The sequence below is a fragment of the Mangifera indica genome, chromosome 5 (genome assembly GCF_011075055.1).
Source record: "Mangifera indica cultivar Alphonso chromosome 5, CATAS_Mindica_2.1, whole genome shotgun sequence".
NCBI lineage: Eukaryota > Viridiplantae > Streptophyta > Magnoliopsida > Sapindales > Anacardiaceae > Mangifera > Mangifera indica.
This window is the reverse complement of record NC_058141.1, coordinates 16,124,692-16,150,273: the sequence shown is the minus strand read 5'-3', so window position 1 is coordinate 16,150,273 and position 25,582 is coordinate 16,124,692. Positions and strand designations below refer to the sequence as shown.

The window sequence follows — 25,582 nt, the reverse complement described above, 5'->3', positions numbered from 1 at the left end:
TCTTCCGACACCGATCAGACGTCTAATAGAAGGAAAAAGATCGTCGGAGGGAGAAGCCGCCGACAATGGAGCTGGAGATTTCAAAACAAAACCCTAGGGTGAAACTGTCATTTTTTAAAACTTAGGCTGAGGGAAATTTTTAGTTTTTTAAGTTTTGGGGGGCAAAATAAAATAAAATTTTGAGGGGTTAGGGTTCCGTTAATTTTAACTGCTAATGGGTGGGTATTTGGTATTATCATAGATAAAGGGAGACACTTGACATTGTAGTATACCTTGGGTGGGAAATAGTCCTGTGACCTTGATTTTTTTGGCGATCACCGATGATCTTTAGGCATCGTCTTATTCTCTCCGACGAGTTTTCCATTTGACCGTGCTCTTTTTGACATTGTGAGACATCGTTATCGACAAAGATGAGGTTTTCGTCGTCGAAGACGTTGTTTTTGTCTCTAGACGAAGACGAGTTGTTTTCATCAACGACAACATTTGATGGAGTCGAAAGGAGTATGATCGAAAGGTGGATGCATCAAAGAGGAAGAGATGGTGTCTAAAGATCATTGGGCATTGTTGAAAAAATTGGACCTGAAAGTTTGGAAACTTAAGAGAAAAAATATAGTTTTTAAAACTTGAGTTTGAAAAAAATTGTTAATTGTTAAAATTTAAGGAAAAAATAAAATAAAATTTAAATTTATTTTTAATATTAAATATAAAATAAGAATTTTGTCCTGAAACTATTAGATTTAATTTAAAATTAACAAGGCAAACTTGACAAAACAACATATTTTGGGGGAATAAATCTTTGGCCTTGGACAAACAGCAGTGTTTGACATATTATTCAATCAGATGTCATTCAACTGGCAGTCCTGTTGAAGCGGTGGCATTAGTTGAAACACAGCAAACGCCTCCAAATCATCTTCCACGGTTGAACCACCGCCCAGTGGCCCCAGTTGACTCTGTAACTCAATGACTCTGAAACCTTGATTCACTAGCTCGTTTAAGCAATCAGCCGTCCACGGCCTTACTTCACTCGCTGCATAGATCCACGTGTTAGTACAACACACGCTGTTCAACGTCTTCCCCAACCCTACCATTTCCTCCGGATCAAAAAAGACGTCGCTCATTAAGACAGTGTCAAACTCCCCCAGTTCACTCTGTTTCGACTCTTCCGATCCCCACACCAGTTCTCTCACTTCAACTTTGTCTCCTAACCCATTGGCCGCCACGTTGTTTATTAACCCGGGAAGCAACGGCTTAATGTCCGTGAGAACAACCCGGCTGGCCCCAAGCCTAGCCGCTGTCAATCCTGGGAGGCCGGCCCCGGCACCGAGCTCCAGTACGTGCTTGGTTTGGAAATCCAAATGAGTTGCCATATAATGAGCTAAAACTACAGCGGAGTCCCACAGCCATGCACCTGTGAGTGCGCGACCAGTGACCGAGTCATGAACGTTGTCCTGCTCGTGTATTATAAAGCTGTGGCCAGCGACTTGGATTTCTCTGATGCCCATTTGTTTAGACACAAGCTTGTTTTTCACTTGTTGGTTTTGGGTTTTGATATAGAGGAGAAATGGAACTAAAAAAATTGGAATGAATAAAAAAAGGGAGGCTAGCTGGTTATTAAAAAATTAAGTAGGAATTGAATTGATTCTGTCGAGAGGCGTAACTTCAACGCTTTCATCCACTCAGACAAAGAAGGGCTGGTGGACCGTGGATGCAGTCTTGTATCGGCATATATCATGATTCCAAGTCAACTCTTTAGCTAAGCTTACTGCTTTAACCAGGGGTTGCATAAACATAAGAAATTACTTGCATTGCACAATATCTGGTAAAAGCTGACTGCTTTTACGAATTTCTACAGAGGGACACTTTGTTTGCCTTGTAGCAAGAGAGAATTACATGTGTTAGCTCTATTTCTATTCATTCAAAAAACCAATGCAAAACTTACGTCCTAGCCCACCTACTGTAATTTAATTTAATAGATTTCAGGCTCTGAGTTCAATTTACCTTGGGCTACGGCCCAAAAATTTATAAGCAGAAAACAATCCTCAAAAGCACTTACGTTACTCCCTAACTCCGGCAGAAAAGGGGCAAAAATGGAGGTTGAACTGAAGGACATGATTGAAGATCTGGAATCTTTGAAGCAATCATTTCCTGATCCTTCTCTTCAATCCTCAATCGACAAGGTAATTTCGATTTCGGATCTTCCACTCATATAGCAGAATTATATTAAAAAACTTTAATTATTTTTGTAATAAAATGTATTACTACATTCGCGATCGCTGTTTTATCACATAATTATTTTTTCCTTTTTTCTCATTTCTTGTCCAAATGTTTTTTTGTTCTTAATTTACTTTTGAGCAGAGAAAAGATAAATTTTTATTAACATTCTGCATGTTTTTGTGTGTTCTGTAGTTGCGATTGCGTGTTGAAAATCTTACAAATATGGCAAAGTCAGTTCCTGTTCGCCGTTCGAAAGTCAAGGTATTGTCCTCATAAATGCCAGCTCTGATTTTTGTTTTTCTATGTTTAGTGCAATCTAGTAGTTGTACTTGATCTTTAATTGTTAAACTGATGCACGTTTAAGTATGTTTGTGGCAGGATATGAGTGCTGAAGTGGTAGATAGCAACCCTTATAGTAGGCTAATGGCACTACAAAGAATGGGCATTGTTGAGAACTATGAGAGAATACGGGAGTTCTCAGTTGCCATAGTTGTCAGTTATTATCTCCCTCCTTTTTTTATTTTTCTTTCATTTGTTTTCAATTCCTCATGGAATGTAAACAAAAAAGATTTTACATGTGCATTTGTGAGCATAAAACCTCTATTTGCAATTCTGTAGTTCTGCTGTAGTTTTTAATTTCTGTTTTTTTTGGACGCCTTATGTATATATTATTGCTCATGATCTTCATGAAATTACAGGGAGTTGGTGGTGTGGGAAGTGTTTCAGCTGAGATGCTCACAAGGTGTGGCATAGGTCGTCTTTTATTGTATGATTATGACAAAGTAGAGTTAGCTAATATGAATAGGCTATTTTATCGTCCAGAGCAGGTAAAATACTCACATATATCAACACTTTTACCTATAACAGGATATATTATGCATTATAAACGTATTGATAATGTATTTTTTTATGCAGATCAAAACTTTTAATTTACATCGTTTGATTTTCATTTCTAGGTGGGTATGACAAAGACTGATGCAGCTGTTCAGACCCTATCAGACATTAATCCTGATGTTGTGCTTGAAGTAAGTGTTTGCCTATAAATTTTATTTCTGTAGCTTTGTCAGTCATGTGAAGTTCATAAGTTTGCACATTTTCCTCTGTTATTTATAGTTTCAAGCCATGATTTGTGTTTACTTATTTAATGGTTGTTTGGATTAATGGCGACAAATCTGATGAGTAAACTTTTTGTTCGCACATTGAGAGAAGTTTTAAGGTAAGCGAGTAGGGTTTCTATAAAAGGCAATGTAGTTATAGTTGTAGATTTTATTTAATAGACAAATTTATTATCTGATTGTAGTCTCTTGTGCTGATTTATTCATTGTTTTACTTAGAGCTACACACTAAACATCACAACTGTGCAAGGCTTTGATACCTTTATGTCAAGTTTAAGAAACAAGTCATTTTCTCCAAGTAAAGAAGGTACTGGAGTGGATCTAGTCTTAAGCTGTGTAGATAATTATGAAGCAAGGATGGCTGTGAACCAGGTAAGAATGATTGTTGCATCAGTCCTTTCCTTGTTGTTTTCTTTTTTGACTTGGTATCTAATTTTATTGTGGATGTACAGGCTTGCAATGAGTTGAATCAGACATGGATGGAGTCTGGTAAGCGAAGCAGTTATTGCTTTATTATTTTATTTAATCAAGAGCAAAGACTTACCTTAGATCCTTGTATATATATATGTGTGTGTGTTTGTGTGTGTGTGTGTGTGTGTGTGTATTTGCTAGTCGTTCACGAGGGATATCATGGGGCATCATAGAATCTCTAGAGACATATCACTTTTATTGAATCAAATTCAATAGCTCTCAGGCTGCACATGTGCACTGGGGATGTGCATGTGGATGCTTTTCATCTTCATCTTACTTTTTGGAGTTTAATAATCTTTTTCATTTGGTTTTCTTTGTTCAAAGGGAAATTTTTTATCTATTTTTTTGTATTGGGTGGCACACATTTAACATATGTAATGATGTTTATCAATACTTATTGAAGTGGTCAATTATGTACAGGAGTATCTGAGGATGCTGTTTCTGGGCATATACAATTACTAATTCCTGGAGAGACTGCCTGTTTTGCTTGTGCACCTCCTTTGGTATGTTCGTTTGTCTGATATTTTACAGCTCTGAAGGAAACTTTAATGCAGAATTGATAGCCTTTATTCTAGCTGTGAAATATACGATGTGTGACTATCATCTACATTGATACCCTGAATCATTCAAGTTTAGTACTTTGTAAAAAGAATGTATTTTATGCTTCTTAATGTGAATATGAACGTGGATCTTCTTTTCAAAGGTTGTAGCATCTGGAGTGGATGAAAGAACGCTCAAGCGTGAGGGAGTTTGTGCTGCATCTTTACCTACTACAATGGTAATAGTTATGTCCTTCACCAACTCTTTTTGGCTGCTATCTCCATTGTATTTGAACTTGTAACTAATCCTAACGTTGAAGTCTTGAAAAAAGTTCTATAAGAAAAAAACTCAAATATCCTTGATCATGATACATGCAATTGTCAATATAAATAAGAACTAGAGTTCCAACTACAGAGATTAACACTGACATGATAGCATTATGAGCAAATCCAAAATAGTTGTAGACATAGCCAATCATTAGTTCCCAACCCTGCGGCTAAAGGAATCTGATACATAAATCAATTACTACGAGAATCGAAAGGGCTTTTATTGTGTCGCTTAAATTATATAGAATTCTTGAACCCAAGAGTTAAGCATTACCTCTTAAAGAATTAGAAGGCGTAGTATATTGCGATGTGTGATTTGATCGAAATTTGATTGAAATTTTGATTTTACAGATTAGAAATATGAAACTGTCATCCCAGTTAATCAGCTTAGAATGCCCTGAAGCTGATATGTCTCTTGGTAAGAGTAACATGAAGCTCAGAATGATCGGTGCATTCAATACTCCCTAATAAAATAGGGGAATTGGTCTATGGTCGATTCAGTAAAATAAAATATTCTAGTTTTACCTAATGAAAAAAGACTTTTTTCTTTGCTTTTGCGTAATTAAGAATGTGAACTTGCTACGTATGACTGCCAAGAATTGAATTCTAATCAAATTGTTTTAGGTTGTTTACCAATATCAATAATTGACAATTTTACGTTTCAAACAATTTAGAATTCGTCTCAAAGAAAAGAGGGGTAGGCCTCTTGATTAAACAGTGATTGCAAAGTACTAAGGTTTTTTTTTTGGTAGATGGGGATAAGGTCTTTCTCTTTGCTTGGTCAATAATTACAAATCCCAACTATATTGGGTTCTAAGAAGTATGACTTAATTTGTATTTAAAGTCTAGAATTTACTCTGATGTGATGGTGATTTACTTTTAAGTTGAAGGAACCAGAATTTTATTACTGGGAATACATTCAACATTGCTGTTCGCATAACTATCTTGATATGTTACTTATTTCATAATTTTGTTAAAGCACACCTATGTTTCCACTATAGTAAGATTCTGATAAAGTTAATTATTTACCACATATGTTTCAATTTTTCATTTCCTGCTATTATCTTTTCACATCCTGTTATTGAATTTTTTTTTCCAGGGAGTTGTTGCTGGGCTTCTAGTTCAAAACACACTCAAGTTTTTGCTGAACTTTGGACATATTTCCCCTTACTTGGTAACGCCTATATCACTTTGTTCTCTTCTCACCTGCACATAAGTTTCCCTTCTCTTGCAACTGACAAGGTTCTATCAGATGCAGTAGACATTTCAGTTTAAATTTTTTGATTTCAGGGATATAATTCTCTTAAAGATTATTTTCCAACCATGGCAATGAAACCAAATCCCCAATGTTCAAATGCAGCTTGTCTAGAGCGGCAGGTATCACATGGATTGAAGCCTTAATTTACCTGGGGTTGTTCATATAAATGTACCTATTAGAGGTAGTTGGTTTCTCTTCTGATGGTAGGAATAATGTTGCTTTGTAGCGAGAATTTATTCTGGCAAAGCCAGCCAGGGATGCTGCAGCTAAAGCCAAGATGGAGGCTGAAGCATTATCAGCAACAGAATGTCCACTTCATGCTGATAATGAATGGAACATAAGGTAAAGCTCAGCTCAGGAACATGCATTGGCATATATGCCTTATTAACCGTATAATTAAGAAATTCTGGAAACTAATACATATTCTCCTTCTGATATGTTCAGAGGAATTATAAACAATGTAAATTACTGGATTAACTCATTTAAGGAAAAGGGAATAGTTAACTTTTCCAATTGGAATTCTGAGCTTGTGACACTGTTTCATAGATGAAACCAAAGATGTTAAGAATGTTGCAAAAGTTTATCATTATGTAGTGCTTTCTCCATGGCCTTAAGTACCAAGTTCATTAATATTCTTTTTGTGTTTTTCAGTATCATTGATGATAGCGAGCAGGATAGGGTGGATGGCAGAGGTGCAGGTATCCCTGTTTTTTATTTTCTGAATGAATTTGAGCTGGCATTTCTTTGTAATTCCTGTTACTGAGTTCCTTAGAAATTTGAGTACATAATTATTAAGATCTCTCTTTATATATACATAAAGTTGCACCAATCATAATGTGCCTAGCAGAATCTGGGCATGTTAAAAGTGGCTGTAGCCTCATCCTTAGATCTGCCAAGCCTGTGTTTCACTACTATGGGAAACTCAAACATTATTTTCTAATTAGGTCAAAGATTCTGCATTTCAATAAGCAAAATTGGTGGTGGTTAAACCTCTGCCAGCTCAGACTTATGAGAATCACTCTGGACAGATTATTATACAGTTGTAACATGTACAGAAAAATTTACTTATTGAACTTATATTGACATTATACTTCCGCAACTTATATACTCTTGCTGTTTGATATTCCCTATGTTCTTTACTAAGTTCAGATTTTAAGTTTCAGTTAGTTTCTCCCTCTTCTTAATCTGCCCTGCTTTTCTCTCTCTCTATTTTTTTCAGATACCCTTCCTGAAGGTCTTACTCGTGAACTCCCAAGTGCAGATGAATTTCACAAGTCCTCTATTCCTGGATCAACAGATACTTCAGTTGATGACCTTGAAATCCTTCGGAGGCAACTTGATGCCCTTAATGCTGATTAATATCAAATTTTAATCCAGTCATGATCTTGAAGAAACATGTGGGGGATCTATTCGTATGACTGTACCCTTTGTGGGCTATAATGTCGGTCATAGTTTGATCTCAGGTGTGAAGCTATAGTTACACAATACAACCATACCGTTTTAAAAACTATCTAGGGTTTTAACCTTAACATGATGTTCTCCACAACATAATCCCAAAATTTTGTGCTTCCAAGAGCCCGTGATCTGTTACCTGGTCAAAAGTTATCTTTGTTCTTTTCCTCCCATTCACTTTTCAAATTTATCTGCAATGATGAATTATTCTTGTCTTGGTACTAAATTTATGAATCGGACCAATTGGTAGTGAACAGCCACCATGATTGTTTGCTTCAATGAGCATGATGTATGACAACATTACTAAAAGAACCAATGCACATTTGTGCCTGGCAACGAAACGACTTAAGTCATCCGGTCAAGAGGACCCAAACTTATCACTTGAGTTTTGATTGCAGTGGTAGATATTATTATCCAGAAAATCATTAAACCGAGAAGACAAGTCCTTCGGGAAAAGATACAACAACCACCAAACTGCAAAGGCCGGAATACATTTAATGAAATGACAAAGTCATCTGAGATTATTACCCAGCAGGAAATCATTAAACAAGGAAGACAAGCTCAACATTTGCATTGTGACACTATGGCTCCTCAAATTTTATCACAATTTGGTTCATTTGTGGCTGATGTTTCCGGACCTGAGAAAAGCACAAACATTCATTCCAAATAGGACCAAACTAATTGTAAACTACCATAACCTGTCATGTTTAATCGGTACTACACGCTTAACCTGGAGGAAATATTTATTTAATCAAATATTATCCTATTCAAGTAAGCTTGAAGGTAGCTATCGAAATAAGAGAGCTTACTTTTACGCCAGCCATGGATAGTAGTTGGTGTGACGCCACATATGCAGTGTCTGAATTATTTAGCCTCTTCTCCACAAAATATATAACTTCAGAGACACCTGACTGCAATATACAAGTTGCAAACAAACTATCATCCAGATGGGCTAGCAGCCATACATCAAAGGTTTGTTGGTTATGAATTTTTTTTGTTTTTAATCTACAGTATTTTTTATTTTGCCAAGTATTTTATTGACTATAAGTTGAGAAATTTTATTGCAAGAATTATTATCAGGATATGTGTTTCCTCCCAAATTTGCTACTATACATATCAGCTGATTTCTGCATCCTTATCAACCAATCACTTGCTAACTAGTTTGGATTTACGGCAGCAGTGCTTTGACAAAAACAGAAAATTTTGACCAGTGTTTCAAGCAAATAAAAAAAATAAATAAATAAAATTAAAATCAAGAACAAGAAAGATATTGCAACACAGTTCTACTTCCATTGCAGTCAGAGAAATGAAAAAGACGCCTGGGTGATCATGAATGCTTTTGCTCTCCCCTTGCTGGATCTTATGTCTACCCTGAATATATTTGTTCTTTACCTTTGTTATGGCACATTTAAGCTGAGTGTTTTTTACAATGGCAAGGGTTACTTTTGAACAAGTTTGTTTCCGGAAAATAAAAGAAATATTTCATATTGCAAATAATTAACATTGAATATGTACCAGAAAGGAACATGCGCATCAAACCTGAATAATTATCTTAGCACATTCATTGCAAGGGAACATGGTCACGTACAGCCTCTGAAAAAGCACAAATTAGTCAAAGTATCAAGACGGTTAGGGAAAAAAAAGTAAGTCAACTCTGTTGATTTGTAGTTTCTATGCTTCATCTTGCATGAGAAACTTACTTTTCCCCTTTTCTATAACCACAATTTGTGAACTACGACAAGCAAGTTCCAAATATTTCCACACCAGCATCACAGAGTGAATATATGAAATTCAAACTACCAATGATGAGGAATGTGGACAACAAACCTGACCAACAGCTGATGCATGATTTGTGTTTAAGATGGCATTTACTTCAGCATGACAAACATAACTACAACAAACAAATGGTGATATGAGCAACTAGACAGATGTATAGACAGGATAATAGAAACTGAGCCCACAACTAACTTAGTAAAAGTATAGACAAAGAACAAGCATTGCATAACACAAACTGCTGGGGAGGAGGGAGGGGAAGGGATGGGGATTCAATTAATGTACTGGAAGAGAGAATAGATATATCAAAACATAATTACAAACAGTATGTCCTAAAAATTTGAAAAAAGCATTAGGAAGTTACAAGTCAAGAGTGGAGTACTTGAGAGAAGAATCTTACGGATACTTTGTCTCCAAAGGATTCCCAGTTTTGGATTTCTGAAACAGAACAGGACAGGTTCACTATTCATTATTCCATGATTATACTAGAAATTCACTTGTTATCAAACATCAACCTTTGCCCAAGGAAGCTTGTCATCTGAACAACCCCTTGGAAATCCATTGTAGCCAATGCCTAACCAAAAGAAAATAATGAGAATCACACACATGGACAATTTAGTAGGCTTGGTTAAAATGTTCTTGCAAGCATGTTGTACCATTGAAATCAGCATATATTCTTCACGGTCAACCAAACAAACTGTTAACTTTTGGACTCAGAAAGTGCATAAACAAGCTAAGATGAGGCAAAGATTGCCAAAAAAACCTTTCCAATGTATATGATAGATAAGCAACTTCACAGCAAGTTCATTGATGATTGCTGGTAGGAATTGTTGCTGAAACAAACAGTATCTTATTTTAATAAACCTTCATAATACACTAGCCTATCTGCCTTCTCGGATACAGTATAACCCATCAATAAGGCCTAGTCCCAGACACTGAGAATTACTTGAGCTATTTGGCATACAGTAAAAAGAGTACATTGCCTTCTTTTCCCCCTCCACATCTAGAAACAAATCTTAACATGCAAGAAATGCAAGACAAATAAATTACCACAAAACTAAGTATTAAAATAAAAAAATATCAGGGAAACCATCTTACCAAGAATTACACCATCTTGACTCACCAAGCACGCTCCAACCTAAAAAGTCAACAGCAGTTGCCAAGAAAGATTTCGAAACTCATAAAAATACAATTCAGGTGTGGTATTATTAAAGCGTAAAAACAATAATTGCCTCCAAGTGCAAGAAGAAATTGAAAGAGTGAAATATGACCTGCCTGTGTGGATCTTTGGACCTTTCAGCCGACAAAAATGCTATTGACATAAAATAATCGTCCCATGTCAAATACCTGACCTTAAATTAAATTAATCAATATATAAAACAGAGATGATTACTGTAAGTCTAAAATCATTTGTAATTATTCCAAACATCGAATTTGCCATAGTTTCCAAGCTTTTTCCTTTCCAGTTCACAAGTTATACGATCAACATAAAAAAATTCATGCTCCACACCAAAGTAAAGGACTCATTGAAATTTCACCTTTTTGAATGATATTATTATATTCAAGCATAGTTGAATTTTACAAACATAAATAAACACAAATCAAACCCCAATGAAGTTTAAATTTGCTAATTTAATTGTTAAAAAATAAACTAAACAGAAAATGGAGTTTTACTAACCCCTTGCGTTTTGAGGGATCGAAATGGCTCTGAGAAGTGCTTTTCTTGGAACAGTCGCCGTTACATGAAGAATCGATTCGCGAAAAGTGCTTTTTAGGGTTAGAGAATAAAACACGATAAGCGAGTGCAGATGCTAAAGCACCAAAGACTGTGGCCGCTGAAATGAGAGTCACTTCTCTACGGTTCATGGAGTTTCAGATTCAGTACAGAAGAAAGTGAGGGAAAATCTGTAGCACAATTTTCCTCAACCTCAGGGAAAACTAGCGGGAAAAGTAAAGAAAGAGTAAACGACACGCGCGAAAAAGTGCGCGGGTTTTAAAAAAAATAATAAAGTAAAATTAATTGGTCGTAAATAGCTATTTTTTTATAAAATTAAAATAAATTCGGACATTGTATTTTTAAATATTATAAAATTTTGTGAACCAAACCATACCATACCATACCATACCAGAATCTTTTGTTTTCCCAAAAAATTCTAAACAAATATTAACAACATATGTATCTTGTCTTAAATGTTTATATGCACTATATACTTATAAAAAAATATATTATCATTTATAACATATATACCTTTATGTCAAAAGATGCATAGCAACTTGTCAATGCACATCATATTTAGACAAGAAATATAATTAATCTTGCACATGCACAAGAAAAAAAAAATTACTTTCCTGTTTTAATTGTTAAATAATTTCGGATTTTACAAAATAACAAAATAATAAAAACAAACACATATTTCCAATTAATGAAAAATAAATAAATAAATAAATAATTTAATGAATCAATCAGACCCACCCACCTGATGTAGGATGAGGAAAGGTCTATCAAAAAGGGCCCCACAAATGAACGGTCCAAGTGACAGAGTCTGTTTTGACAATTATGGTCAGGCACATCAGTGTGGCCATCCCACGTGCCGATCTGGAGTGAGTGTGTGGTGCTGAGTTAGAAAGTGAAGAGCTTTTTGAGCAACTTAGGCCTACCATAAAAGCAAAACCAAAGAAAATAATAATAATAATAATAATCCATCTCAAAACAAAAAGCCTCTCTTAACCTCTCCCGCACGTGCTACTCTAATTATTACACACCCACACCATTAGCCTTCGTCTCACATCCCAAAAAAAGTTCAACTTCAGCTCTCCTTTCCATTCAACAACTTCTAAGGTTTACCCACTTCCAATTATATTTTCATTTTAGTTTCAATTTATGAATTGGGGTTTATGTATTTGGAAATTATATTTTTTTTTTCCATTAATTAAATTATTTTATTTAATTTTATAAGCCGAAAACTCATAAAGATTTTGCTTTTTTTTTTGTATAAAATCATAAAGAAATAAGATAGAAAAATGATTACATAAGTTAGTTAGCCAGCGTGATAAATATTTCAGCTATACTTAAAGAGAAAAAGAAGTGAATAAAGCTATCACATTAAAATAATAAGAAAGAGAGGCCAACACAATTGACAGGAAACAATAAAGGCTACACATAAGTCATAATCTAAAAACGTAATCCGTTATTTTCTCACGTTTTGGCTCATCTATAACGGAATTTTCACCGTTGAGAAATGATTACCATATAATTTTACCAAAACAACCTTTCACTTCAACGACAATTACCGAGTAAATTTAAGCCTCCATGCATGGAGAAGAAGGTGGGTATAGTCTTTTTATAGTATAAAAGTTGGTTAAGTCATTTTGCATGGGAAAGAAGGGTGTAAATGTAATTTGACGATGCAAGAGTTGTTTATATATAGCAGTCGTTTCTGCCGGTGTCACCCCGTATGAATGCTTCTTCCTCACAAACCTTGTTCTCAAAGTTCCTTTGTACTACTTAACTCAACAGAAGTTGTCCCTCTTTTTTATTTCTTTTTAATGGAAGAAGAAGATCAGAAGGAGCTCCAACTTCTTCCTACTCCACTTTCAATACCTTCTTCATCACGCATGTCATCACACCCATCAAGTTCTTCTTCCTTCAGGTATCGATCAATGGCGTCTGATCATCATCATCATCATCATAATAATCAGTTTGAATCCCCGTCACTTGACTTACAACTATCAATAAGTGTAAGGCCAATCCAGCCACCCTCCAACTGTGTTTTAACTAGTCAAATCTGTGGGTTTGGTGATGTTAATAAGTGCGATACAAACAGCTGTATGGATGTTGAGTCGTTGAAATGGCAAGCAGCGGAGCAAATCAGACTAGCTGCTATTGAGAAGGAGTATGCAGAAAGAGTAAGAGAGCTTACAAGAAAAGAGATGGAGCTGGCGCAATCTGAGTTTTCAAGAGCAAGACAAATGTGGGAGAGGGCAAGAGAAGGAGTGGAGAAAGCTGAAAGAATGAAGGAGAAAGCAACTAAACAGATAGATTCTACGTGCATGGAGATCACTTGCCAATCTTGCAGGCAAAGGTTTAGGCCTTAATTCCATTACTCTAAATTAACCCCTTCAAGTTAAGTATATTCCAATATCAACTTGATCAATACTAAAATTGAAAATTTGGGGTATTGGATTCCTGCTGTTTGGTTCATCTAAACAGAAGGAAGGGTCTGAATGATTAAGGAGACAATAAAATCTTAAAGTGGCATATATAAAAGGTAAAATTATGAATTGTTTCCCCTTTTTTTACTTTGATTTTCATTGTGATGATCTGTATGATGAATTAGCTAATTAGCCAAAAGATGACTTATTTGAAAAAACTGATGAAAAAGGACATGTAGGCAGTGATTCAAGGTTTAGAATGAACAAAACATGTGCTGGTCTTGCTAGCTGTTGAGAGTTGAAACATTATATTGATTATTCAAAGATAATGATTACATCGACATTAGAGTGGGTAAGTTTCAAAATTCTGAATGTATCAGTCTGATCATCTCAGTCCAGTAAATGATGATAATCAGTATAATCATCACTGCAAATTACTGATGGTAAATGAGTTTCAATGCCATTTGTCTTTGCAAATTAAATTTGATCGTACTGGTAGTAGGCCTTCGACTTGAATTTTGATTTTCGAGTCACTGCTCCAAGCGAAGAACATGCTGTATGATTTATGGTTAAAAACAAATATCCATGACATCATCTCTTACACGGTTTTGATTAATTGCTGAAACTGATCTTTAATCATATGTTATTCTTATCGTTAAACTCATTTATATTTGTTTCATACTTAACGAGAGAGAGAGAAGAGGCGAAATTTAAGGTCAGATTATGTAGCTTAGATGATTAAAGTTCATTAATAACCTGCATGTTTATGCTCTGTTTCTTGTTTGAAATCTTGTATCATCCATGGAAAAGAAGGTAATAATCAAATTAATTAAATCTTTTTGCCTGAATGTCCACACTGTATAGCAGTGAGGTTGAAGAGATGACCTTCGATCTGTCTAACTCAATAAACTATTCCTTCTTCATAATTACAACACATGCTGTTTGCTAGTTTAATCAAATAATAAAACCCACGATTTTATTTTGATAGAAGTGTTAAAAATAACATGAATGTACACAAATTGTAATCAAGCAGATTCATTAAATGCTAGAATATACAAAGTTGGCAAGCCTGCAGCCCACACGCCAATAGACCAAAAGGCTCCAGCCTTTTAGTTTTTGAGCAATGTTATGCAGAACCATTTTAAGTCCACAAATTTGCTATCAAAATCATCAATTACTTAACAATATATATCAAAAATATACTTATTTATGTACTCAAAGTTGGTATGCATAGTTTTATTATTAGCTTTTAAGCATTACTACTGTTAGCTCGAGATCAGACTTTACTCCCAAGTCCTGAAGTTTTACTTGATCACAGCATGCATGATATTGAAAGAGATAATGATCGAGGACTCAGTTAATTTGGTGTCAAGAGTCAAATTAAATCCAGCTGACATGCACTATGGCAGCATAAAGCCATGTAGAGAAGCATGATTTAGATAGAAAGGTAAATGAATCAGAACAAAAAGCAAGAAATTCATCAAGAAGAAGACAGGATAGCTGTATCCACTTGTATTCAACTTCTTAACTTTTGCTTATGATAGACCAAACACCCACTATCCGTGTCTGGGATCCAACACAATAAAGAAACGTTTTTTCAGATAAGATGACTCTTCTAAAAGCATCAATCAGTCAGACCCAATAACCAGTGCTAACCTTTCAACATGTCATGAGAATGGAATTAGCTTGATTTGTCAGCAACCTAACTCCAAACATATTACTCTTGAATGCAGTTAATCTGTCAATTAGGCTACCTTCAATAATACACTGACTTGATTCTTTTGTGTGGCCAAGACATAATTTGGTGGGGGCTAAAGAATCACCAAGTTTCAACATTAGGCCGGTCCTCCCGAAAAAAGCATCATCAAATTAATTATTATAGCCTGATTGGCTGATTCTTTATTTGGTGGCGAGAATCTTATTAAGTGTTTCGCCTAATCAAAGATCAAAACAATATTTCTTAACCTCATTATATCTTTTTCTTGCTTTTCTAACTTGAGAACAACGTTAATACCGTTTCTTTGCTGCTTGTTTTGCCGACAAGTAATTTTGTCTGGTAAAATGCAGTCATTTTCTCCTGGAAAGCATAAGAAACTTACTGATCATATTGATGAAAGCTCGATTTCCGAAAATGATTACTTGAACCAGAGATGATTAGCATTTTTAACAACAGAGAGATCCAAGAGGCCATCAAGTGACAAGTCCATTATAAAGCTAATAGCAGGATGAAGATGTGGGACAGACTTGCCAAACCATCAATCAAACTAGTCATTATGACAAAACCTTAATATTTGTCTTTTCACATTTGTCGGCATTTTACTGTGAAGTGATACACTATAATTATTATTTGAATCTGCTGTAAGACATGTTAAATCAAATAATTATACATCATCAAGTGGTTCAGGGTGTCTCTCGTACCAATTCTTTTTTGAAAACCGACCATTGCTAGCTGCACAGATGAAGAGAGAAATGTGCAGTAATATATTCTGGCAGAACATAAAATGTCTATTTCTGGATGCTACTGGAGATAAGACTATGCAACTCAATCCAGTTATATTTCTCTGTTTGGAAGTATTGTTGTTTTACAGAAAGATATACTGGAAAATAAAACATTATTTCAGTATTGGTCATGCAGTGAAACTTTCCTAGGCATAAAAAATGTCAAAGTTATTTTTAGATTTTGAAGATTTGAATAATGTATGGTCAAGCCTTTAATTACCATAATCAAGAATAAAGGCAACTTACTTTTGAGGCCAAAAGGCTTGTTCCCACCCAAGGCCATATCCTCCAATTTTAAAAAATCAAACTCCTATTCTTGAATAAAATTTTATTAAAAAACTTAATTAAAATTAAGTATAAAACCGTTATATAATAATAAATTTTAAAAATTAAAGTTTTATTACATTTTCCCTCCTTCCAGTTTGAAAACTAATAATTTTTCTCTATCTAAATATCGAAAAGTGGCAATTCTCCCTCTTATGATTTTGAAATTATGACTAAAGATGACGAAATTCATCTTCTCTAATAGTGTTGTCTCTCCCTCTCGATTTATCTCATCTTACTAATCAAACCCTATCCATTGATGACACTGATTTTTTTCAACATTTTTGTTGGAGTATCTTCGTCTGTCGTCTTTGACAATGATTTCAAAATCTTAGGAAAAAATTATCGCTTTTTAAATTAAAAAAAAATGTTAGATTTTCGAATAAAGAGAAAAAAATATAATAAAATTTTGATTTTAAAAATTTTATTTTTAAATGATAACTTTACTCTCAATTTTAATCAAATTTTTTAATAAAATTTTTTCACAAATAAAAGTTTGAGCTTTTATAAATTGAAAAGAATAAGTTTGAAAGTACACTTCACCTTGAGTGGGAACAAGTCTTTCGGCCTGCTTTTGAAGATGGGAAATTCTGCGTGACGGTCGTGGCGGGACTCAAACTATTGCTACAGTCACACTACGTGAAAACACTTGCCCGGCTAATACTGGCCCAAAGAAAACTTCCTTTCATCTTTTTCAACAATTATATTCAATCAAGATATAAATTATAAAAGGGCTAATTAATGAGAGATATATGTTTTTTGAGCAATATTATATGTACTTATTTTGGATACACAAATATATACACATTCATATATGTTATTATATGATTGATTATTGTTTTATTTTTAATTCAAAATCATTCAATCATATGATGATATATATAAATGTGTATATATTTGTGTATCCAAAGTAAATACACATAATTTTATTGATGTTTTTTTTACAGTCATACAAAACGCGGGTGTGTTTCGTCATTTTGCAATTCTCTCTCTCTCTCTTTTAAATGTGGAGAAACTGTGCGTTTTGACGCTATTTGAACAGGCTACGGACAACCTAATGCCATACAAAAACGCGGGTGCGCTTAGTAATTTGGACCCCGTTATTTTTTCTCTTTTACCAAAAAGGCAAATTTCCTCCCGTTACTCTCTCCAGAAAGAATTCACCCGTACGGCAATGGAGGAACAGCTACCGTCTGAGAAATCAAACCCTAACCGTAATCCGAATAAGGTGTCAAATTCAGCAAATGCAAAGAAGAATAAGAAGAGCGAATTCGAGTTCTGCAAAGTTTGCAACCGAAATCACGACGAAGGGCAGCGACACAAGTACTTCCCAAGCCACACCAAGTCACTCTCTAAGTTTCTCTCCAGAGTCCAATCTAAAATCACGGAAATTCGGTTCTTCTTGAAGGACCCTGCCATCCTCCGCAACGAACACGCTTTTCGTAATCGCTTTTGGTGCGTTTTTTGCGACTGCGATATCGACGAGCTCGGAAGCTACTTTGCTTGGTACGATTATCTCTCTCTATGCTAAACTTAAAAAAAAAAAAAAAAAAAACCTAGTGAATAACATCAATTTCTGTTGGATTTTGTTGTATCAGTAATAATGCAATTAATCACTTAGCAAGTGTGGACCATTTGAAGAATTTGAAGCACTTCTTGTGGAAATACGGCAGTGGAATGGATCGCATGGATGCTTTTAGGATTTCGGAAACTGATTTAGCCAGGGTATTCGGTTGTTCCCCATATTATTATAAATATTCACTACTTTCTTGTTGATTTTTTTATCATTGCGAAATCTTATCATTTATATATAATTGTTTGATTTTGGAAGAAACCGATGAGAACAAGTGAAAATTTCATCAAGAATCTTCAATTTTATTTTCTGATTGCCCAAAACGAGAGACAAGGAAAATCAATAACAAAAATATAAAATAAGGAGTGACACTTGTGGTTTGATGTGTTTTGCATTAATGTTGATTTATGGCACATTTTTATAGTTAATGTTTCTTTTAATTGCAATTAAGATTGTTTTATGTTGTTCTCGGGGTAAATGTAAGAAGAAAGAAGAGTGTACCTTTAGAAGATACATGCATAATAGTGAGCAGCTGTTTGTTGTGATTGTAGTGGGAGAAGAAGTGCAAATCATTGGAGACTGGAGCTGTGCCCTCTTGTGAAGGATCTCGGGGAGCACTATTTGGACCTTCAAATAATATCCACAATGAACTCAGCTTTGAAAATATGAATAACTTTGAAAACAATAATGTTCAGCCTCTTTATTCAAACATTTCAAATGGTGTTATACCTTTACAGTTTCATACAAATGAGTATCAGGTATCTCATTCTGGACTCTCTGAAGTTGCAAATATTGGTTCACATTTGCATGCTGTTACATCTCTCATGCATGGAGATGCTTCCTCTGGTTCAATTTTAGGGAATTTAAATGGCATGACAGGTAAGCAAGATCTTTGTATTTGATTCTTCTTTCGTTATTTTAGTTGTTGAAGTGTTGTTCCTCCCATGAAATTAGATTATTTAATGTAGTCTTTGCTATATACTATTGTTTGCATCATCTATCTAACAGCAATAACCTTTTTAAAGGCACAAACCGTTCAGGCAATATCTACCTCGGCAGAGAAGAGGTAAGTTTATCCATCTACACTATTGTTTTGTGTTTATTTTTTTTTCATTCTTCCAAATGTCAATGCTTTCTTGATGACTTTTTTGGGCTAAACTCGTCATAGCTTTTTCTGTTCTCAAGTTTCTTGCATGTTTTTTTGACTTAAAGTTGCATGGTTGCCCTTACCAAATTTCTGTAAATGTATACAATTATTGAAAGATTTATTGCAAATATATGTAATATGTTTCACATAGGTGCATCAGGTGTCTGAGGATGAAAGAGTTATTAATAGAGTGATCAATTCTCAGGGTAATTCTCTTTGAATACTTCTCTTTGCTTTGATTTCAATTTCATCTTTGTCATTTTTCCTGGTACATGAGTCACCATCTGCATACATTACTTGAGTGACACGTTTTCTTTGTACTGAGTTTACAACAAATTATGCTTAAAGTTCTTATATGTATGCCTAGGTGTTATGGTTTAGATATGATCTAAATTCCTCATGTTATGATTCTTTTTCTCTTTAGGTTTGCAGAATATAACTCAAATTTCTTCTATGGCTCCACAAGAGGCTGCAGGAAATGTGCATTCTGGGGCACCTCCTCCATGGCTTGATGCAACTGAAGGAGATCAGCTAAAACAAGTTTTAAGTGGCTTTGTTCCTTCCAATAAGTCTGGGAAGTCTAAGTTGAACCCCAAAAGGGTGGGAGCTGCTTGGGCAGAAAAGAGAAAGATGGAGATGGAAATTGAGAAGAGAGGAGAGATTGCCAAGAGTGAGTTTGATTCTAACTGGCTTCCTAATTTTGGTAGAGTATGGCAGTCAGGTTCTCGAAAGGAATCTAGAAAGGAATTTGAAATTGAAAGGAAAAAACAACCAAAAGCTCAAAATCACACTGAGATGTCAATGAAGATTCAGCCTTATATCAGTAAACGAATGGTGAGCATTCCATCCCCATATGCTTTTTAATTAGGGTGTAAATTTCTTTTCCACCTATGCTCTGATGATATGTGATGATAGAATTTTATTATTATTATTTTTTAATGCTGCCATATTCAATCGCATTGCCTGAGTTTCCAGTCTCCATATGGGAATAATAGGATTTTGTAACATGTAAATTTGCTGCTTGATAATTGAGTTTTCTATGGAACTTAGAGGCTTGCTTTTGTTTAGAATTTTAGATGGTCTACTGCTCTATTTCCGAAGGAAAACAGTAGATTAGGTCTCTGCTGATCATTGCAATTTGACTTTTCAACAATGGAGTTCCATAAATACTTCCTGCTGTTTAAAATTAATTAGATTGTAAGTAATCAACCTTTGCTTTGGTGAGGTGGACAAAAGTTTAGGTATATATGCCTAGAAAGAGCTTGCTGCTTATTAAATGGTTGACAATGGTACTTTGCTCTGGCATTGAGAGTATTTCTTTTAAGTTTTAATTGTGCTTAGGGTTTATTTGATGAAGTTCTATGTTCACACATTTTATATTTCTTCTCGCAGCGAAGAGATGCAAATGAAGATTGTGGTGGTAATCCCCGTGTGAATGAATGATGGCTTTGTTACGATATCCTTTTTGGGAGGTTTGCTTGTGTATTATGACTAATTTTTGGCATCCAAGTTTGTCTTAGATCTAACAGAGGGAAAATTTTGGGAAAGGGATTGTGGTGAATGGCACAGAGCGGAATTAGGAGGTTAGTGTTATTGATTATAGGATGAACAAGAACAGTTAAAGGTATTTTTTTATTAAGATGCATCTCATTACCATATTTTTCATGAATAAAACAGAGGGCCATTTTGAACTTTTCTATCCAATGTCATGTAAATAGCTGTTGTATCCTGACTTGCACCTTGAAACTGTGAGCTATGACACAAAAATGGTAAAAAGAGTCGTTGTTAATGTTTTGAAGGGCCAGGATGAATGACCCTTGTTTTTAAATTTTCGGTAACAAAGATTTCAATCTATATGTGCCATTTTTGAAGTGTAATTGTCAAAAGTCCATTGATTTAATAGTTTTAAATATATATAGATATATTGCAGACCCTACTAGTTGAGCAAATTGTTGTACATTTTCTGGGATGCAGTTGTCTTGTTGGTGCTTGTCCGGTCAAGCATGCTTAGAGGCGAATTGGTAAAATGAGGGATTTAGCAATAGCACCATCGCATTTCGATATAATCTAATACATGTTTGCAACAAACATAAATAATAGATATTTTACTCAATCCCAACCTTAGACAAAAAAAAATTGCTATAATCTTGGCTCTGAACCAGTGCTTTTGTCTTGCACGAATGCTGAATAACTAATGTCTATAATGAAGATTTTTTGCCAATAGATGAGCTTGTTTTCTGGTGCAATGCAGCTGCCATCACCCCAAAAAGAAAGCTGTTACTCTATCACGATTTTTTTTGCGGGACAAAACCTTGTAGAATTTGACTGACCCGTGATCCTAAAATTCCACAATTTTCCTTTAGAAGACACCAAGTTATCATCACAGAGAAACTCCCAAGAGAACCATTTTTCAATTGTTCGATCTGTATCATGCACTAAAACATCTGTGGTATTCCCAGCTCTAGCAATGATACCAGCCGTGTAGATTGTTGACATTCTGCCTGGTGCATCTGGTGTGTCTCCGTTTGGTCCATCCACCACCACCACATCCCATTTATGTTTATAAGCTTCTTGAGGTAAATTTTTCAATGCCAGTTTACATTTCGACACTTGAAGTGGTCCTGATCTAGGTGCACAAGCTGGCTTCTGTCTTGCATACTTAAGCAGCTTGTAAGCATCTTTTGCAGGTATCGAGTATTCAACCTTGTAGATTTCAGTTCTCTTGGACTTACTTTTGATTGCTCGAATCTTGTTTGAGTCATCCTCTAGAAAGATGGTGATTCCTCCTGCATTGATTTCTGAGAGCTTTATGTACTGGGGTTCCAGCCCAAAAATAAGTAGGTTGCACGGTGCTTTAGGCTTAATGAGATTTAATAGAAACTTGAATTCCTTTTTTGTGAGGGTGGTTGCATTAGCAGAAGAAGTTTTAGGTGGACTTATTGAGGTTTCTAGTGGGTGTGATGGAGTATTACTGCATGCCTGAGGGGAGCATGCATTATGTTGAGGTGAGGGCAAAGAAGAGAAAGGCAGTGAAGGAGATTGTTGAGGCGGCGGTGAAGAAGAAAAAGGACGTGAAGGAGCTGTAAAGATGGTAAGTTTGAGAAGTCTGAGGATGGAGAGGGTAGTTAAGATGAAAACAAGAAGAGGGATCAGATTCTTTCCAGGATTCATCCTCTTACCCTTAGTTCCTAGGCAATATTTGTGGGTGATTGAAGATGGTGGAAATGGAGAATAAGCAAGAGTCGTCAGAAGAGGACGACAATAAGGTACTTGAGGGGGCATTTTCTTCTTCGATCTTTGTATCCAATATCTTCTACAAGCACACCGCTATCCCATCCTTCTCAAACAATGAAATGGTTTGGTTGTCATTGTGTGAAGCTTTTTAGTATTTTCTAGAGTGAGAAAGAAGAAAAGGTTTTGCTTTTGTTTGAAGAGATATGTTTCTTTTATTGAGCTGTCCGTTAGCGGTTGCTGTATTTCTTTTTAGCAAGCAAATATGCCTATTTGTGCACCTTTTGATGAAAGGTTGCTGTTTCCATTAATTATTTTACAGTGTTCAGCTCGTTTGGTGTGTATGAGTGTGATTGAAGAAGGCTAATGAGTGGTTGCTTTGTCACTTTCAATTAAATTTCGACTTTGATGAATGCCTTCAACAATTTATAAATGATTTCTGGTACTGATAGGAACTGGGAATCGATGTTCTATTAGCTTGTTTTCACATGGGTCAAAAATTATACATCACCCCATCCAAGATAACGAAATTAATACAACCATTCGTCAAGGAGAAAAGGGAAACAAAGAGATTATTTCAGTCCTTTTCAAGGGAATTTTTCCGGAAAAGTGGCAAGCAGAATACTTCTACAGCTAATAACCATGTTTGGTTTAACTCAGTGATGCAATAATATCATCCTACAAGCAATTTGCTCATAAAAAATGTTGTTTTGATGAGTTTGTCTACACGTAATCTTTTGTTAGTGGTATCTTTGAACGGCATCATTCCTTTCTCATTTTGTTGGTTACTCAGAAACAATATAAACTTGGCTGCATATAAATTACAGAAAACTTTCATAAACTGTCATTCTTGCAAGGCTTTTCTGGATTTAAATTCCTTGATAAGTGTACGAGAATTCATACAGGATCAATGGAAACTTGCTGAGGATTTGTAACAGTAGACTCCAAGCCTAGTCATCAGCCTCACAATTCCAATTCCCATATGTACTCTCCAAGTCGCTTTCCATTCATAATCTTTAATTCACAGGCTGATGTTTCAGTCACAATTTATTATATTGTTTAGTCGGATTGATGGAAGCTAAATCTTAAGCCATACAATAGTTTAATTTCTAATCTAATAATCAGGCCACTTTTGTATTCTTGTTGAAGAAAATCATCTCAAAGCTCAAACTATGGTTACCCTTTTAAAATGTTATAATGTTTCAAGGTTCCCTGTTACAGAGCATTGCTTTTGTCATCGTCGACGTGTTTTCTCTTTATTCTAACAGACTTTTCTTTACATCTTATATTTAGATTTCCACATCTGCAACAGGAATTGTTTCTGTGGGTTTGGCCGGGTCCTCTCTTCATACCAGCCTCTATTTGTTCATCCATTCCACATATTTCTTCTTATGATCGAGTAGCTTCTGTAATTTATATTCAGTATTCCACTTTTTTTCAACAGTCGAAGTAACCTCAGCAGTCATTTGATAGCTTTAGCTTGATTTCACCTCTCTGCTTTTTCTGCCTTCCATTATCATCAACACTTTTTTAAGAACACACTTCTGTACAAATAGAACTTTGGAGGTGTTTTGGCTGAGTATTTCGGCATATATACCTCTGCTTTTCCTCCCAAATTTTGGTTTGTTTATTTATGAGGGGCGCAGATAATTAGAAATATGGGGAGGAACACAGAGGAACAGATTGTTTCACATGCTGGATCTAAGGTACGAATATTCAATACTTCATCATATTTGATTTAGAGGCTGGTTTTACTGAGTCATCATCGCGGAAATTCTGATTGAAACTTTTACTGATTAGGACTTGACGGACGGTGAATATGAAGGATCCCTTTTTGCTTCTGTTCCCAAATCACCGTTAGAAAATGGCAGAGCGAGCAGTATGGTTATCAAGGTAAACATTTCAGCTTCAATTGAATTATTGTTTTGTGAGTTCCTCCAAGTTCCTGTTTTTAATTTTATAATTTTTTTCACTGAATCAGAAAGCACATACTGTTATTCCTGCACATATTGTAGCTGAAGCCATTTCAACGCTCCATGGACTTGACCTCAGATGGTCAGGTCCAATCACACCAACAGAAATGCAATATGTTGAACAATATGTCCTGGCAAAGTACCCTCAATATGCTGGCCTTATTGAAGGAGAAAGAATAGATCTCTCTAGTCTTTGCATCAGTGAAGAGACACCAGCAATTGCTCCTGAAGACAGGGGAAAGTCGCCTAGAAGTGGTGGTTTTAGAGATCCCTCGACACCCACCTCTGAGCGCAATCTCCCCTATTTGGACAGAACCCAGTTGGAGCCATCAAGACTGCTAGATATACTCACCAAGAAATCATCTTTTCCTGGAAGTTTCATCTCTATTCCTGAAATCCAAGCTCGAAACAAAGTTTTGAATCATTGTGGATTGCCTGATAGTGAGTATCTTGTTCTCTTCACTCCAAACTACAAGGATGCAATGATGTTAGTTGGGGAGAGCTACCCTTTCTTCAGAGGTAACTTTTACATGAGCATTATTGGTGAAGAAATGGATTACATAAGAGAATTTGCCAGTTTCAAAGAATCAAAAGTTATATTGGCACCAGAGACATGGTTGGACTTGAGGATCAAGGGATCACAGCTTAGCCAGTATTTTAGGAGAAAATGCAAGCACGCCCCGAAAGGATTATTCTCATATCCAGCTGATATCAATGGGACGCGTTATACCATGCATTGGGTTTCAGAAGCTCACAGGAACTCATGGCATGTTCTGCTAGACGCAACTGCATTTGTTGTAGGGAAGGATAGGCTAAATCTTGCGCTTCACAGGCCTGATTTTTTGTTATGTAGTATTGAAAATACACATGCACGGCCTTCAAGGATCACTTGTCTTCTCATCAGGACCCTTTGATACTTCCACAACAATTTCAACGCAGGCCAATGAGTGACAAGGGGTGTGTTATGTATTATAACAATGTTTTGCGTACCTATTTTGAAGTACATATATGATGTGTTATTATCACATTGAGTGTTCATTTATCTTTAATACAAAATCATCTAATTACTTGATGACATATATTAAATATACTCAAAATGGACATGTATGTATTAACTGTGTTTAAACTTTGCTGAAAACATGTTTGTATTTTCCAGATCCAAGCAAGTAATATTAGTTTTGCTTGGGTAATAACCACTCAATGAAACGTATAATCTTTCCGAGAAAATGGAATCCAAATTGATAATAAGTAATCTATTTTCCTAGAAAATAGTTAAAGAATCTCTTAATACGTGTAGGGTGGTGTCCTCAAAATTTCGAAAGTTCATTCCTCACAGTAATTTGGTCATCTCAAGCCGGTAATCCTTGCTAATCGACCATCACGAAATTAATTGAAATTGATTAAGGGTCATAGAGATAAAAACTGTAACAAACGAAAAACAGGGTAGATAACCTATGGCTCCAAACAGAGTAATAAAATATTATCATCAAAGACTTTCATCTTTCATTTAGTAGTGCTCAATTATTTATGCATG

The 25,582-nt window shown here is 35.3% G+C and overlaps 7 protein-coding genes across 8 annotated transcripts; 4 read left to right on the top strand and 3 right to left on the bottom strand.

The window, feature by feature from the left end:
• Positions 1-715: 715 nt before the first annotated feature.
• Positions 716-1,867, bottom strand: LOC123216859 (protein N-lysine methyltransferase METTL21A-like). Its single transcript, XM_044637471.1, has one exon. It carries the CDS (start codon positions 1,500-1,502, stop codon positions 837-839), a length of 666 nt encoding a protein of 221 aa, XP_044493406.1. The 5' UTR covers positions 1,503-1,867; the 3' UTR covers positions 716-836.
• A 129-nt stretch (positions 1,868-1,996) lies between these two features.
• Positions 1,997-7,602, top strand: LOC123216857 (ubiquitin-like modifier-activating enzyme 5). Its single transcript, XM_044637469.1, has 14 exons — positions 1,997-2,177; positions 2,407-2,475; positions 2,593-2,706; positions 2,913-3,041; positions 3,171-3,239; positions 3,549-3,701; positions 3,782-3,818; positions 4,221-4,303; positions 4,504-4,578; positions 5,766-5,840; positions 5,957-6,043; positions 6,151-6,266; positions 6,576-6,622; positions 7,144-7,602. The coding sequence occupies exons 1-14, from the start codon at positions 2,088-2,090 to the stop codon at positions 7,281-7,283; spliced, it is 1,284 nt and encodes a 427-aa protein (XP_044493404.1). The 5' UTR covers positions 1,997-2,087; the 3' UTR covers positions 7,284-7,602.
• A 119-nt stretch (positions 7,603-7,721) lies between these two features.
• Positions 7,722-11,128, bottom strand: LOC123216858 (deoxycytidylate deaminase). The gene is made up of 9 exons (XM_044637470.1): positions 10,828-11,128; positions 10,421-10,496; positions 10,248-10,287; positions 9,665-9,723; positions 9,550-9,587; positions 9,204-9,267; positions 8,916-8,969; positions 8,186-8,287; positions 7,722-8,014 (listed from the first exon to the last, which is right to left on the bottom strand). The coding sequence occupies exons 1-9, from the start codon at positions 11,013-11,015 to the stop codon at positions 7,958-7,960; spliced, it is 678 nt and encodes a 225-aa protein (XP_044493405.1). The 5' UTR covers positions 11,016-11,128; the 3' UTR covers positions 7,722-7,957.
• A 1,477-nt stretch (positions 11,129-12,605) lies between these two features.
• LOC123217438 (zinc finger protein SHOOT GRAVITROPISM 5-like) lies at positions 12,606-13,448 on the top strand. Its single transcript, XM_044638472.1, has one exon. The coding sequence runs from the start codon at positions 12,609-12,611 to the stop codon at positions 13,242-13,244; it is 636 nt and encodes a 211-aa protein (XP_044494407.1). The 5' UTR covers positions 12,606-12,608; the 3' UTR covers positions 13,245-13,448.
• Positions 13,449-17,179: 3,731 nt separating this feature from the next.
• On the top strand, positions 17,180-20,707 carry LOC123217294 (TITAN-like protein). 2 transcript variants are annotated; one of them, XM_044638227.1, is made up of 7 exons: positions 17,180-17,630; positions 17,723-17,849; positions 18,249-18,576; positions 18,723-18,763; positions 19,005-19,050; positions 19,269-19,678; positions 20,237-20,707. In XM_044638227.1, the coding sequence occupies exons 1-7, from the start codon at positions 17,182-17,184 to the stop codon at positions 20,285-20,287; spliced, it is 1,452 nt and encodes a 483-aa protein (XP_044494162.1). In that variant the 5' UTR covers positions 17,180-17,181; the 3' UTR covers positions 20,288-20,707. The 2 variants fall into 2 exon arrangements, with proteins under 2 accessions (XP_044494162.1, XP_044494161.1); XM_044638226.1 differs by having other exon boundaries at positions 18,996-19,050.
• Positions 20,708-20,878: 171 nt separating this feature from the next.
• LOC123217296 (glucuronoxylan 4-O-methyltransferase 1-like) lies at positions 20,879-22,282 on the bottom strand. Its single transcript, XM_044638229.1, has one exon. It carries the CDS (start codon positions 22,124-22,126, stop codon positions 21,122-21,124), a length of 1,005 nt encoding a protein of 334 aa, XP_044494164.1. The 5' UTR covers positions 22,127-22,282; the 3' UTR covers positions 20,879-21,121.
• Positions 22,283-22,302: 20 nt separating this feature from the next.
• Positions 22,303-25,205, top strand: LOC123217295. The gene is made up of 3 exons (XM_044638228.1): positions 22,303-23,781; positions 23,876-23,968; positions 24,057-25,205. Exons 1-3 carry the CDS (start codon positions 23,734-23,736, stop codon positions 24,960-24,962), a joined length of 1,047 nt encoding a protein of 348 aa, XP_044494163.1. The 5' UTR covers positions 22,303-23,733; the 3' UTR covers positions 24,963-25,205.
• The last annotated feature ends 377 nt before the right edge of the window (positions 25,206-25,582 follow it).